The 15,115-nt window shown below is 40.2% G+C and overlaps 1 protein-coding gene across 1 annotated transcript; it reads right to left on the minus strand.

Moving 5' to 3' along the window:
• Positions 1-556: 556 nt before the first annotated feature.
• CHMP2B (charged multivesicular body protein 2B) lies at positions 557-14,852 on the minus strand. The gene is made up of 6 exons (XM_038766295.1): positions 14,708-14,852; positions 9,585-9,676; positions 7,183-7,377; positions 5,324-5,426; positions 2,173-2,279; positions 557-2,038 (listed from the first exon to the last, which is right to left on the minus strand). The coding sequence occupies exons 1-6, from the start codon at positions 14,739-14,741 to the stop codon at positions 1,925-1,927; spliced, it is 645 nt and encodes a 214-aa protein (XP_038622223.1). The 5' UTR covers positions 14,742-14,852; the 3' UTR covers positions 557-1,924.
• Positions 14,853-15,115: the final 263 nt, after the last annotated feature.

Raw genomic sequence — 15,115 nt, forward strand, 5'->3', positions numbered from 1 at the left:
ATGCACCGTAATGTCATTTTGCTTTCATGTGGCTTTACTAAAATTTTAGAATATTTATTTTCTAAGTTATTTGACATCTAACAGCACTTACTAAACGAAGGCAGGCACTCTCAAGCTTTCTGTATTCATATATGCATATAGATATATTTTCGTTTTTCCAGGAAGGAAAACCATGCTAAAGAAAAACCTGGTTTACCTTTCATTTGTCAGAGAATAGTTCAAGCGCTCTGATTCTCATGATGCAGTGTGTACAATCAGAATCAAACGTTTGCTATATTGCTAGTGTTTCCATGTGTGCAGTTCGTAACAGATTGTTTCTACTCAGAAATACTGTGGGCATTCATATGTTATATGTCACAAGAGGCAAAATTGAATTTTAGAGCTATTATTTTTCTCATTAAATTACCACTATTACCACCAAAATTTAGGTTACGTTTTTGGTATACTAACACTCTAGATTGTTTTGGAGAGCCGCCTGCAAATACTTGCTCTACATAACTAAGAAATCACTTTCTTGGAAGATGAAAAATTTAGACATGAACTGTATGTAAAGAGATTATGGGAATAAAAGGCTTTATTGTATTTTTTCTTTTTACAAAATAATTTGTAAACAGAGATTCCCCCATAAGCAACAGAAGAAAGGATCCACATTAGTATATACAGCACAAATCCCAATCTATTTTGTGGTTTCTTCCTGGAAACTACAGTTGGCCCCTTACTGATCCAGAAAGTTACATGGACTGATTTCCCATACCGAATCCTCAGCTTTGAGCTAATTTAAAATGTGATTATGGCCAACAAGTTTCAGCACACCAAGCATGGTGGACAGGACAATCACTGAGGAAAAACCTCTTACCAGATGGTCAGAAGGGCAGGCAACCAGAAATAGATGCGTCAACTGGTCTTCTTTCAAGCCATTTTTCAAAACTACCCTATACAGGCGGACTTAAAAATTGTTTGTATGCTTAATCTTCCACTATGAACATTAAACACTACAGCATCTCCACAACTGACAAAAATAGTGCATAGTACAGTAACATACAAATCAAGTTTTAGGCAGGATCCTGGCAAAACTGTATTACTTTGCAATTAGTTGTTTGAAGTAGCTGGTTAGTTTAATATTTCCTATTTAACGGTGTGTGAATTCATAAATAATCTTTGCTTCATGGTAGTGATTTCAGTTTTCAAGGAATCAGGACTATGTGTGTCATCTGCAGAAAGGCACAAATCTGATGGGTGTTACATTACATTACGTCATTTGGTGCCCTTCGTGGTAACTTACGCTTAATCTAAAAGTAGGAACCCTGTAAAATAAAAAGGGGAATTTTCAAAAGGTTCTACACTATTAGGCAAACATTGATTTTATTCATGTGCACTCGGTATTTGAAGATCTGTAAACCTTTGATGCCCAAATTTATCAACGCTGGGTCTGCAAAGAAAACTATTATGAAACTTTTTAAGTCGGCTACAGAGAGGAACTTTCCTCTTTGAAAATTAAAAAAAAAAACTGCCAGGTCGACTCCCTTAAGATAAATACATCCATTCTAAAATAATCAACTATACAGTAGTAAAGGTAATGCTTTCATTTTTTTTTCCAAGCCTCTTCCAGTTAATGCCTGGTGGAGGGGAAAAATTCCTTAACATAGGCACAGTCTGGACTTAACCACTGACTTTAAATACTGTACCATGCATCAGGGAGATTTGCAAAGTTCCGGCAAATTAAATCCAAATTGCTTTTCTGCTGCATTATTCTTTGGCAAAAGATTTAAAACAGCCATTAAGTGTCAACAAATCCTCATTTACAGAGCCTGTTTTCCCCACAAAATCTATATAGTCTTGCAAAGAAAACTGCACTGTACATGTTGTATACTGACACCCATCTAAATAATTACAAATAGAAGATGATGGACATTTAGACTTTTAACTAGTCCACTCCCAAAGCTTTAAGTTGCCGTTCAATTTCTTCATCAGAAATGGTAGCAGCTTTTGATGACGATGTGGATGGTAAGCCTCTTGCAGCTGAGGGAGCTTTGGCCATCTATTAAGAAGAAAAATACAGAGAAAAATCTTTAAATTAACAAAAGGCTCAACTGGGTCACAAATGTTTCACACCTAAAAAAGTGACCTTAAAACAAAAATTGACATAATTCAAAGACTAGGTTTCTTTGATACCTTTCCAGATATCTCAATTCCAATTTCATCAAGCACTTGGTTCACAATGTCTTGGCTTTCTTCTTCATCATCAGATCCATCAAAAATATCATCCAGTGTATCATTTACTTACAAAGAAAAAACAAGAATAAAATTTTATTTCAAAACGATATAGTTCATGTGCAGTGATATGGATAATATAAAGCTGCAAGCTCACATTTACTAGTTGAATGTCATTGAATAATGACAATAAAAACTGTGGTATCTGTTAAGCACTTACTACGTCAGGCACTATATTAAGCACTGAGCTAGAGACAAGATGGGGATTACGATAACAGTGGTATTTGTTAAGTGCTTACCACGTGGCAAGCACTGAACTAAGTGCAAGAGTGGATACAAGATAATCAGATCCCACATGGGGCTCAGTCTAAATAGGAGGGACAGCAGGCATTAAATCCCCATTTTGCAGTTGAAGGAACTGAGGCACAGAGAGGGTAAGTGACTTGCCCAGGATCACACAGCAGATAAGTGGCGGAGCCAGGATTAGAACCTGGGTCCTCTGAAAGATCATCTGTTTATTTACAAGGATCAAAATTTGGAACTAGTTGTTCAAATCAATAACACAAGATGTCCTTTTCCCACCCAATAAAAGTCCTCAAGTTTTATGCTCATTTATATAGAATTGCAAAATATATCCATACACATATATCACAGTGCTGAGATTTTTTTTAAATTCATGCCATCCCTAAAAAGGTTAAACCTTTGCTTCTGTTGGGAAAAAAATGCATAAGAAAATAATCTTGGTATGCTCTAGGGATGTCATGAAGCTATTTTCTTCAAAACTGTTGGGTGGATTTTTTCTTTTAATAAACACAACGGCTTAGCCCCTTTTTAGAATGACCCACCTACTGAACTTCAGACACACTTGACTGAAAATGAATATGTTTCCTGAAAATACGGGTATATTGTAGACTATTTTCCCACAAACTTAACTGTAATTTCTTATTTTCCTGATATTCATTCATTCAATCGTATTTATTGAGCACTTACTGTGTGCAGTGCACTGTACTTAAAGCACTTGGGAAGTACAAGTCTGCAACCTATAGAGACAATCCCTACCCAACAATGAGTTCACAGTCTAGAACGGGGAGACAGACAACAATACAAAACATGTAGACAGCTGTCAAAATAACCAGAACAAATAGAATTATAGCTATAATGCACATCATTAACAAAATAAATAGAATAGTAAATACGTACAAGTAAAATAAATGGAGTAATAAATCTGTACAAATATATACAAGTGCTGTGGGGAGAGGAAGGAGGTAGGGCAGGGGGGGGATGTGGAGGAGGAGAGGAAAAAAGGGGCTCAGTGTGGGAAGAGCATTAGGTCTTACATGGGACTCACAGTCTAATTAGTTGGGAAAACAGCTATTGCATCCTCATTTTGTAGATGAGGTAACTGAGGCACGGAGAAGTTAAGTGACTTGCCTGAACTCCCACAGCTTGTAAGTGGAGGAGCACCGCCCCAAAGATAATTTAAAAGTATACTGTGGATCCCTTCTTTATTCCTAAAAACATTTTATATCCCCTCTTCCCCCCCCCACCAATTCTCCCCACCTCCTCTCACCCTGTTACTGGGGCCTCCTGCTATATGGCACCCATCTCTATTCCCCAGTATCCAAACTCTACAGCTCCCGACACCCTGCCCTCCTGCCTGGGAGTGAAGTGAGTTTATCAGTCCGTCTCCAATACAGCACCACATTAATGTTTATATATAAAATCAGGGGGCTGGGGAAGTAAATAGAACAAGGGGAAAATGGCCCTGTGCTAACTGGGCATAATTTCTGAGAAGGATATGGCTGTATTTTAAAAAAGGGTAAACAATACATTTAAATTGTGCAATCTCTGGACAATTTGCTTCCATTTTTTTTCAATCCAAATGGAAACAGGCTGTATTTGATGATGATGATGATGGCATTTGTTAAGCGATTACTATGTGCTGTTTGAAGCCATCCATTGAAAAAGAATGCATGAAACAGGACAGTAAGTCGTACCACCTGCTATTTATACTCCCTCTACAAATGGATGTCTCTGTTAATTTTAAGCTTAGTGGATTCTATTAGGAAAGAGGTTTAAAATTATAAAAATGCAAACTCCTGTCAACAAAATGCCAACATTAAAATTTTTTTATATTTGCCCCTTGGAACCACATGCTCCATGCAACCTAGAAACTTAGCCACTGATATTTACATTACTACCTAGGATTCTCTGAGATATAAGTAACAACATATATGACTCAAAGTTATGAGCAATGAATGTGACCACCAAAAATCCTGTATCACTTATAAAGCTACTGAAATGTTAATAAAAATTAAAGCTCTAAGATCTACATAATAGATTCTTTTTTCAGAAACAGAATATAAGAATCCTTTCATGAGAGAAGGGGAAGATTAGTGTTTTGATAAGACCTCCTCACACTTATGTCATCTGAGCCGTTGTTGCATAGGGACCATCTCTATATGTTACCGATTTGTACTTCCCAATCGCCTAGTACAGTGCTCTGCACACAATCAATAAACACGAATGAATGAATGAGTGAATGAATACTGCCTACGAATTTTCTGATTTCCCTCAATGGTATTTTTTGAGTGCTTACTAAATGTAAGAGCACAGTACTAAGTATTTGGGAAAGTACAATACAATGGAGTTGTTAAGCATTTAGTACAGTTTTCAGCTCAGAGTAAGCACTTAATAAATACCACTGATTGTACTGATCAATCAATCAATCGTATTTATTGAGCGCTTACTGTGTGCAGAGCACTGTACTAAGCGCTTGGGAAGTACAAGTTGGCAACATATAGAGACAGTCCCTACCCAACAGTGGGCTCACAGTCTAAAAGGGGGAGACAGAGAACAAAACAAAACATACTAACAAAATAAAATAAATAGAATAGATATGTACAAGTAAAATAAATAAATAAATAAAGAGAGTAATAAATACTGATAGTGATATGTTCCCTGTCCACAAGGTGTTTACAGTCCTGAGCTGGAGAGATTTCACTATCATTATATTTATAGAGTCCACATTATCAGGTGATGAAATGACTGGAAAAAAGGGGGTTATTTCCTACGGCATTTATATATATATACCCAAACGATTTAAACTTACTCATTTCTTCTGTCATTTCCATTTTCATGTTTTCTTTTTGAAAATTCTGCATTGTTTGTAACGTCTTCTGTGGATCCATCTTCTTGTTAACTGCTTGCATTGTCTTTTAGTGCAAAGAGAAGAGACATTTCAGATGTACAACCATAAAACAATTTACCCCCCCCCCATATTAAATTACAACATCAGTAACTGAAAGGAAATAAGTGGGATCAACTGATTTTTTTTTTAATGGTATCTGTTAGGCACTTACTATATGCTGGCACTGCTCTAAATGCTGAGGCAGATATAAGCTAATCAGGTTGGATACAGTCCCTGTCCCACATGGGGCTCAGAGTCTTAATGCACATTTTACGCAGCTGAGGCCCAGAAAAATGAAGTGACTTGCTCAAGGTCACACAGAAGACAAGTGGCGGAGCCAGATCCTTCGACTCCCAAGCCCATGTTCTACCCACTAGGCCACGATGGTTTCTCTATACAACAAGAATAGTTCAGTGGCAAGATTTTAAAACATCCTGATTCAAATATTCCTTCATTCAGAGAAGATCAATAAAAAAACCAAACAATTTACTAAAAACCAGTAAATTTTTAATGGCAAATAAAATAATTTTTTTAGGAAGAATGTGGTTTTGCTAAAGTGTACACCAATGTCCGGCTGAGTTTTTATATTCAAGTTACAGCTTTTCATATAAATTTACCTCCAACACTGAAGGCTTTTCAGATTAAGTCCTCCTTCTACTGGCCCGGTCAAGGTATCCACTTCAACATCTTAATTTATATCTAAGTATTAGCTATAGTCTAAATATAAGCAGCGTGGCTTAGCGGAAAAAGCCTGGGCTTTGGAGTCAGAGGTCATGGGTTCAAATCCCGGCTCTGCCAATTGCCAGCTGTGTGACTTTGGGCAAGTCATTTGACTTCTCTGTGCCTCAGTTACCTCATCTGTAAAATGGGGATTAAGACTGTGAGCCGCCCATGGGACAACCTGATCACCTTGAAACCTCCCCAGCGCCTAGAACAGTGCTTTGCACACAGTAAGTGCTTAATAAATGCTATTATTATTATTATTATTTTTGGGGACTTTTAATCCTGACTCATGCTATTACATACCTGTAGGTTTCATAATTTTACATTTGCATGTCTCAAGTGGATGTTAAGACCTTTGTCGGCCAGGGCCACTTTTCTGATTCCTTTTGTAATTTCCCTCCGTGCCTAGTACTGTTAATGCAAATTAGATGTTTAAATAAAAATTACTGGTGATAACTAATGTAAAAGTAGGTTCATATATTTGAGAAGGAAACCATGCCATCTTTCACAAATTTAAAATGCATTTCACTAAAACCAAATTTTTCTAGATGAAAACACTGTCAGATCTTGTATCAGACTATAGGAAAGTGGTTACAATTTGGTTTTTCAAAAGATCTCCAATTTTGGTAGAGAAAAATGCCAAAAAGCCTTTTGTAAAAATATACGCATATGTGTTCATAGTCCCATTAACAGAAATACATCCTTACTGTTTTATTCAGTAAAGCTACATCAACCTATGAGAATCACAGAGGAAGAACTAATAATGAGATATTTTGCAACCTAAACCCTAAACTAAATGAATGAGTTTGAAAGTACACTTTCAACAACATGGAACTGCATGTAATCAAATACTTATTTTAGGGAATGCAAATAAACAGTAGCTGCTCTGTCTAAATTATTTTGCACCTGAGTCAAATGTCATCATAAAACTCTTCTCTTGGGATCGAGTGGAATCGATTTTCTCAATTTTAATTCACCAGTCACTGCAGACTTTATCTACTGCTAAAAACATCTTCGAGGATGAAAAAAAATTTCCTGAAATGAAAAACACCTCTTACTTTTGCTGTAGTTGACATAGCTCCAGCCATCTTCATTTGGGAGTTCATCACTTTGGTTTGTGTAGACATAGAGGTCACTTTCGAACTTACAGCAAATGTTCTAGTCTTCTGTTTTCGCAGTTGCACTAGTTGCTTTGCTAAAACCTTGCAAGCTTCTTTGTTACCTGTCTTGGCCATTTTCTTAATTTCCAGCTCCTATTTTTGACATAAAAAGTAGCTGTCGGTCACTGTAAGGTTACGGTACCCAGTGTTTATTTCATCAAACGTAACGTGCGAGCTGATACTCCCGATTACCGGCCATAGGAGAGTGTAGAAGCAACCAGGTGGCGAGGTCCTAGTTTGGGACCCAAACTATTGTAACTCCCCCATCTTAGGGAATATTTTGGTGTGCTTCCTATAGAAGATCACTACTTCTACACAGCTCACACTCTACAAGGGGGATAATCATTGAGTACCTTCAGGTCTTCCCCCAAAGTATTTTCACTTTGCATTTTAAAAAAGTTATTAAAGTGTGTTAAACTCTTCAAGGAACACATTGTTTTCGGCCTTAAAAAACTTGAGCCATTTTTAATTGCTTGGTTACAATAGCACTAAAGGGAAAGGACATTTAATTTTTACAAAAATGGATGCTTTTTTTCCATGAGAAGAGGGCGCTCATTGGGTTAAGTTTAACCTAATTAAGGAAGTGTGCTGGACGGGGGAGGGGGGAGATAACTGATTTTGCTGAATAAATTTGCACACCTGATCCTGATAATCAGTTTTATATTTATATGCATCTCAGGCAACAAACTGCTTAGCATGCTTTCTTTGGATCAGCTGTTACTCAAGTGCTAACTCCCACACGAGCCCCAAAGAGAAATATACCTACTAAGCAATTAAGTAGTCCATTTTAAACCATTTTTCATTGTTTTCTAATCATTTGTTCATAAAACCCTATAAATATTTTAAAAGAGAAAACACAATCCTCAGCCAGTCAAATATATTACTATTACCCACAATAAATCAGTAACAATCAGGTGACTGGGAATTAACTCTCTTTGGTGTTTTCTGTGAATAGCTGGAATAGCCCTACTGGCCATAAATAGGGTTCTGATTTCTAGGATTTATATGTACGTCTATCTCTCTCTATAAATATGCCTACAGAGAGGGCTATATAAAGATATATAAACAGCAAGAGTCTCTTAAATCTATCGAAGGTATTTATTGAGTGCTCACTGTATGCAGAGCACTGTATTAAGCACTGGGAGGGTCCAAAACAACAGAGTTGGTAGACAGGTTCCCTGCCTGCGAAGAGCTCACGGTCTAGAGGGGGGATACTCAGTTCTTACCAAAAGTGTATTTTCATTCTGCCTTTTAAATTTAATACAACTGGAGAATTAGAGTTCTTCCAACCACACATGTCTATTTGGGTAGAGTGCAACCTGATATCTGCCAAAACAGACTTGAAGTTAACTTTTCTTTCTGGTTTAGTGCTAATTAAAAAAAAAAAAAAAGACTTGGATACAGAAATCAGGAGTGAGACCAGTGTTCCCACAGTAAGAGGGGACTAAACAGGGTACTCCAGTTACCATGTGCCCTAGTTTATTTAAAGCCTGCAGTAATAAGGGTGAAAAGGAAAGTTAACCCCATTACTTTATGGTGAGGCCAAATGCTTCCAGGGAGTTTTCTAGAAAGGATAAATATCTCATTCCTCAATCCTGCCCAATGAATCCACCTGAGAAACAATGTGATCAGGTCCGCTGAACAGACAGCAGTCTGACAGGTCCCAGGGAAAGGAGAGAACTAGTGAGTAGTAAGACTGCCGGTACAGAATTACTAGTATTCATGGCTAACCGGGCAGTCTGCTGAGGCAATACCGATGCTTGAACGCAGCCATCTTCAAAAAGAAACCAGGCCTGTGTGACCTCAACTAGATATTTTTTGGTCTTTCTCTGCTGAATTGCAAAAAAAAGTTCTTATAGCAAATAACCCTATTGTTCAGTATCAGCGTTAAAGAACATGGATTCCAAAATTTTCGATCCATCGCGAGGCTTCCTCAGTGCCATTACATCATCTAAAGGATACCTGAGGAAACTTGAAAGGAACAGAGAAAGTGATAGTCATGCCATTAAACTGTGCACTTTACAAACACATTCTTCAAGTCGGTGGAACAGGACTGCTTAATTTTAAAAAATCTGGTAAGGAACCAAATGAGGGGATATGCTGGATTCTGTCTGCTGCAGGCACAGAACTGTGGCAAGAGCAAGAAGAAGGCACTAAGTACAAAATTCAAAAAGTTACAATCACAATCCTTTGGTTTCCTTGCTGACCTGTAATCTCATTTCCCATTTGGTGAGCTATTTCCATACTAATTTCCTTTTTTTTTTTTTTTTAGTTAAAATGGAATTTAATGCTTTTCTTACCAGCTGTTTCTCCTGTTTCTCTAAAGCTGCTCGATCTCGGATTATGGCTCTCTGTGTACCTCGTAACTCTCGATTCTGTTCCTTTATTACATCTGAGACAATAATTAAAAAATCATATGTCAAGAAAATGGGAAAGAGTAAGAGGGGTCTGAGGAGGTCAGGATCTAAGGAAAAATTCATAGTGTTTATTATAATAATTGTCATAAAGTGTTTGCACAAGAACAAATATTATTAATGAACTTTAACTACCGTTCCATTATTTTCCTCCATTTCCAGTGTCCTATACAGATTCAAATTATTTTATTCATTCATTCATATTTATTGAGCAACACCTAAAGTCTAACTTTGTCTCTTATACAGGGTTATTTGATTTAGCAAGACCTGGGTGAGAAAATACACAAAAGATGGTATAACTTCAAGAATTTGGTGATGTAGTAGAAACTAATGACTTAAAACTATCCAGATGAAAACCTTCTGTGTCCTAAAAAACATCACTGAGTCTTTGAAATTTAGGGTTGAAAGCCTTTTTGCATCAGAAGGCAACAATGCATAGCCTTATGCTGAGGCCCCATAATTTCTGAACATACACATATTAAGCACATCTGTCTCTACAAAAATAAAATTGTGAGGAAGAGATATAAACTAAAAATGCATAATATGGCAAAAGGAATTTTGATTTCTATATACTCCATTCTTACAAACATTTATCCTGAACCTAACACTGTTTCTGTTCCTTAGCATAACAAAACAATGAAAAAAATTAATTACTGCTGAGTGCATGCTCGTTAATAGGCTGATTAATATTTAAACAGTTCAATGCTATAAAATGATGAGTTTAATGATAGTAAAATAGTCATAACACTTAAAAACACGTTATATCTGCAACATCTTTTCCCAAGACATATACAATGAAAATGTATTTTGTCTTGCCGGGTTTTTTGTTTTTTTTTTACTGTTTTTAATGTATTCACACTTCTTAAAAATAAGAAGGTTAAATGATATTAAGAGATTACTTGAGAGCCACATTTTTTCAAAACTCTAAAGACAAGCCATAGGAGATGCTGTCTCACATGGCATTTGACACAAGGAAGAAACCTTAAAAATGACTGCGAAACTAGGAAGGCAAAAATGGTGGAAAAAAATCAGACAATTCAGATTTGCAGCAAATATCATGCCGATTTTCATCTTAGGAAAGCGGCGTCACTTGCACGTGAAGGACAATTCCAGTTTAAGGCAGAATCCCATTTGCTTGCCAAGAGAATGGGAGTTCATTCCCACTTCCATTCACCTACTGAGTGGCAATCTTAGGTGTAACATAGTATCAATCAATCAATCTTATTTATTGAGCGCTTACTGTGTGCAGAGCACTGTACTAAGCGCTTGGGAAGTACAAGTTGGCAACATATAGAGACAGTCCCTACCCAAAAGTGGGCTCACAGTCTAAAAGAACTTCCAAGGCCAACTGTAAGAATTACAATGTGCCTTTAAGGTGCCTCTGAGTGAGCCACACTGAAAGTGTACCGTCAATGCAAAAGGACTGAACTGCTGTGGGGTACACTGTGTTTATATAATAATAATAATAATAATAATAATAATAATAATAATAATAATAGTATTTGTTAAACGCTTACTATGTGCCAAGCACTGTTCTAAGCACTGGGGGGATACAAGGTGATCAGGCTGTCCCATGTGGGGCTCACAGTCTTAATCCCCATTTTACAGATGAGGGAACTGAGGCACAGAGAAGTGAAGTGACTTGCCCAAAGTCACACAACAGACAAGTGGCAGAGCCCGGATTAGAACCCAGGACCTCTGACTCCCAAGCCCGGGCTCTTTCCACTGAGCCACGCTGCTTCTCTAACACAGTTGTGCTACGTGTTTCCAATCTAGTCTCCTCAAACATAAAAACCATAACTGCCAAAACACACCAAATACTTCTGTGCCTAAAGTACCCAAGACTTTTGGATTGCATTTAGATTTCTTATTAGGCTGTCATTAGGCCAGGATGACAAATTCCTATGGCATCCTGTTTAACAGGTTCATGTATAAGTTTCATAAACAGGTGGTCATGGATTCCTAATGAAAAAAAGAAAACTTAAAATATGTTCACTAGGAAAAAAAATTCATACTCCATATCCTTAGCCTTTTCTCAATTTAAGCCACAGCCTATTGTGAGGTAGAGTGTCTTTTCCTCATTCATCTGTATACAGTATAGTACAGACTGTACAGATTTATTCATCTTTGTGTCAATAATGAATTAAACATGAATTTCAATGGTTAGAAATGCTGTATTACTTCTTTATCTTCGTGTAATTTACATGAACAGCAGTTCTTACTGATACAGTGCATAACTCTTCCATCCAATCCAAAGGGGATGAAAAAGATTCAAATTCCCTCTCAGATAAATAAGAAAGATTATTTCTTTCATATTTCTATCAACAAGGATTTTATTACAACCAAAATAGGTGAAAAGACGACAAAGCAACAATAGCTCTTGTGATCAACAATCACCAAGTTAAAGATTTATCTGGAGACACATAAAGCAGCATTAAAAAAAACCTGATAGATAGCCTCATTACCGCTTAACATTGCTTTCCTGGCACCTGAAAAAAAAAAATCTTTCTTTCTATAAAATACGAGAAAATAAAATTGCTTCCATGGTATTACACCGAAATAATGAAAGAACAGGTTTCCTAGATGACAGACTGACAATATGAAACGCAAGGTGGGCAATCGTTCAAGTAGAATAAAAGCCTCTCTGCCTGCAGTGGCAGGGAAGACTAGAAGAGAGTGAGTTGGTGGAAACGTAGGTATCATTCCCCGCTGATTTCTGGGCCTACTTTGGATTTTGTAGTAAACAAAAGACTGTCGAGGTCAAAAAGTACCTGCAAGAATAAAGCCAGACTCGGTTATTGTTATCGCCAAAGCATCACTCAATATTTAAAACCTCTATCAATTGCCCCAGTTTTTCCAATTCCAAGCGAAGCAAATAAGTCTCTCGGGACACCTAAAGAACTGCGGTGCACAGCGCTGCAGATCACGTTCAACAGAATCCTAAAGCAAGAAATAAGTAGTAGAGATTCAAGTGTTACTGCCTGGTGTTCTCAGAAAAAGAAAAAAAAGAATTCAGTGGCTGTAAACCCAGAAAAGTACTATGGCTTTCTAAATGAACCCTGTCCCTTGAATATTTTCAGGTGTAAAACTTGCTAACTATATCCATCCCAACAGTGTTTACTCATTAGCTGTCCCTTCTTCCCTATGTCATAAATAATAAGCAGATCTCTCTCTAATGCTACTGTGAGATGAGGCTAAATTAGAGGAAAAACTGAATTTCCAGGTGGATTACGCGAACTATTTCCAGGTCTGGCGGGACCCTGTCGGTGCCAACCGCTGTCCATCCCCTATTGCTTCTTTGTAGTTGGGTGAGGAATCCTACAAAGACGGGATTCTTTGGTCATGAATTACTCGGTCCCACCCCCTTCCCCACCGAAATGTCAAATAAGAACGTTAAAAGATTATTAAATAAAAGTACTAATGAATCTTCCGGGTCCCCGGGGGGGCGTTCCTTTCATTCCATCGGCCTTGGAGATTTAGGTGTATTAATTGCCTGAAACTTGCCTTTCCTCTCCCCTAAAACTGCCATTAATTAAACTCCTAATCCAATACGACCGGGCAGGATGGATGGGTTTGAGTCCCCCAAAAGAGTTGGAGAACCGACGGGTTTGGGGAGAAGGGAGTTCTCAGTTTCACATTGAAGAAAAGGGGATGGCCTAGATTTCTTTTTCTTTTTTTCTCCCCCTTTTCTTAGGATATCCTTGAAAAAGCCCACTACTCTAGAGACCCGCGATGGGGGAAAGTGTCTCCTGGTTCACCCCGGGGTAGGGGACAGGGCCTTCACGAGTTGACTGGAGGGCAGAGACCCGTCTCAACTAAGTAGCCACTTGGCTAGCAGGTGTCCACAGCATCGAATAGAGAGAGAAACCTCCATTTGGGGGGCGGCACGAGCAGCCTTGGGGGGTGTGGGGGCCTGGTTTCGGCACCCGCGGTTCTTTCCGGGTCGTGCCTCCAGTGCCTGTTTGCGCCAAGACACTGCGGATTTCTTTCTTTTTTTCTTTTTTGTAATAAATCTGGGCAGCCCGACCAGAGAGCCCGCTGAAATGCAGCTCCAAGTCGAAAGAACCCAAACGGAGGGCACGGCCCAGCCACGGAAAGGCGGGGGCGGGTGTGTGTGTGTGTGGTTGGGATATGTGTGTGTATGTGTGTATGTGTGTGTGTGATGGGGGTGTTTGGGTGTATAAGTGTGCGTGTCTTGGGGGGTGTATGTGCGTTTGTTGGGGGGTGCGGGTGTATGAGCGTGTGTTTGGGGATGTATGTATGTGTGTGTTTGGGGGTATGTGTGTGTGTTTGGGGGTATGTGTGTGAGCTTGGGTGTGTGTGTGTGAGCTTGGGAGTGTGTGTGTTTGGGGGGATGTTTGTGTTTGGGTGTGTGTGTGTGTTTGGGGGTGCGTGGTTGGGGGGGTGTTTGAAGGGGTGTGTGTTTGGGGTGTGTGTGTGTTTGGGGGTGCGTGGTTGGGGGGGTGTTTGAAGGGGTGTGTGTTGGGGGGGTGTATTTAAGGGGGGTGTGGTTGAGGGAAGGGGGTGTGTGTGTGTGGTTGGGGGTGTGTGTGGTTGAGGGGGTGTGTATTTGGGGGGGGTGTTTGACGGGGTGTGTGTTTGGCGGGGGTGGTTGAGGGAGGGGTGTGTGTGTGGTTGGGGAGTGTGTGTGGTTGGGGTGTGTGTATGTGGTTGGGTGTGTGTGTATGTGGTTGGGGGTGTGTGTGTGGTTGGGGGTGTGTGTGTGTGGTTGGGGGTGTATGTGTTTGGGGTGTGTGTGTGTGTGTGTTGGGGTGTGTGCGTGTTGGGTGTGTGTGTGTGTGTGAGTGTGTGTCTTTCTGGGGGTGTGGCGATGTTTGGGGGTGATTGGGGTCGGGGGGTGTCCCTCCCGTGTGCCAGGGCCCTGGGGCCTCAGCGGGCGGAGAGCGGAGGGGGGCGGAGGGGGGCAGCGGGGGGCCCGTCCTCGGTGACCCGGGGCCCGGTCCCGCCCCCGGCCTCGCCCGCCCGCCCTCACTCACTCCCGCACTCACCGTCTACCGTCTTCTTCTTGAACAGGCAGGCCATGGTGCCGCCACGCCCGCGGGACCGAGGCCGGCCGGGGCCAAGGCCGGGGCCGAGGCTTCCGGCCTCCCCGCAGCGACGCTGCCGGACGGACGGACGGTCGGTCTGTCGGTCTGTCAGTCAGTCTGTCTGTCAGTCTGTCTGTCTGTCAGTCAGTCGGTCTGCCTGCCGGTCGGTCTGTCGGTCCGCGAACTCAGGCTCACTTTTTTGGGAGGGGGGGCGGGGGGCGGAGGCTGAAGGGCTGAGGTGGGCTGCCCGTCGCCCCGCCCCTTCCCTCCCGTCCCCTCCCCTCCTTCGGGCGCTTGCGCAGTGTGGCGAGTCTGCGCACTGACAAGGCTGAAGCAGCTTCCGCCCGCCCGCCTACCCGGACCCTCGGC

This window comes from Tachyglossus aculeatus, chromosome 24, assembly GCF_015852505.1.
Source record: "Tachyglossus aculeatus isolate mTacAcu1 chromosome 24, mTacAcu1.pri, whole genome shotgun sequence".
Lineage (NCBI taxonomy): Eukaryota > Metazoa > Chordata > Mammalia > Monotremata > Tachyglossidae > Tachyglossus > Tachyglossus aculeatus.

What these genes read in the sequence shown, in the direction of transcription:
- CHMP2B (XM_038766295.1), bottom strand. Translation starts at nt 14,741, where the DNA reads ATGGCCTGCCTGTTCAAGAAGAAGACGGTAGACG. An exon ending in CAAGAAGAAGACGGTAGACG is followed by an intron (nt 9,677 to 14,707) that starts GTGAGTGCGGGA and finishes TTATTGTCTCAG; the next exon opens with ATGTAATAAAGGAACAGAAT. An exon ending in AGAAACAGGAGAAACAGCTG is followed by an intron (nt 7,378 to 9,584) that starts GTAAGAAAAGCA and finishes TGTCAAAAATAG; the next exon opens with GAGCTGGAAATTAAGAAAAT.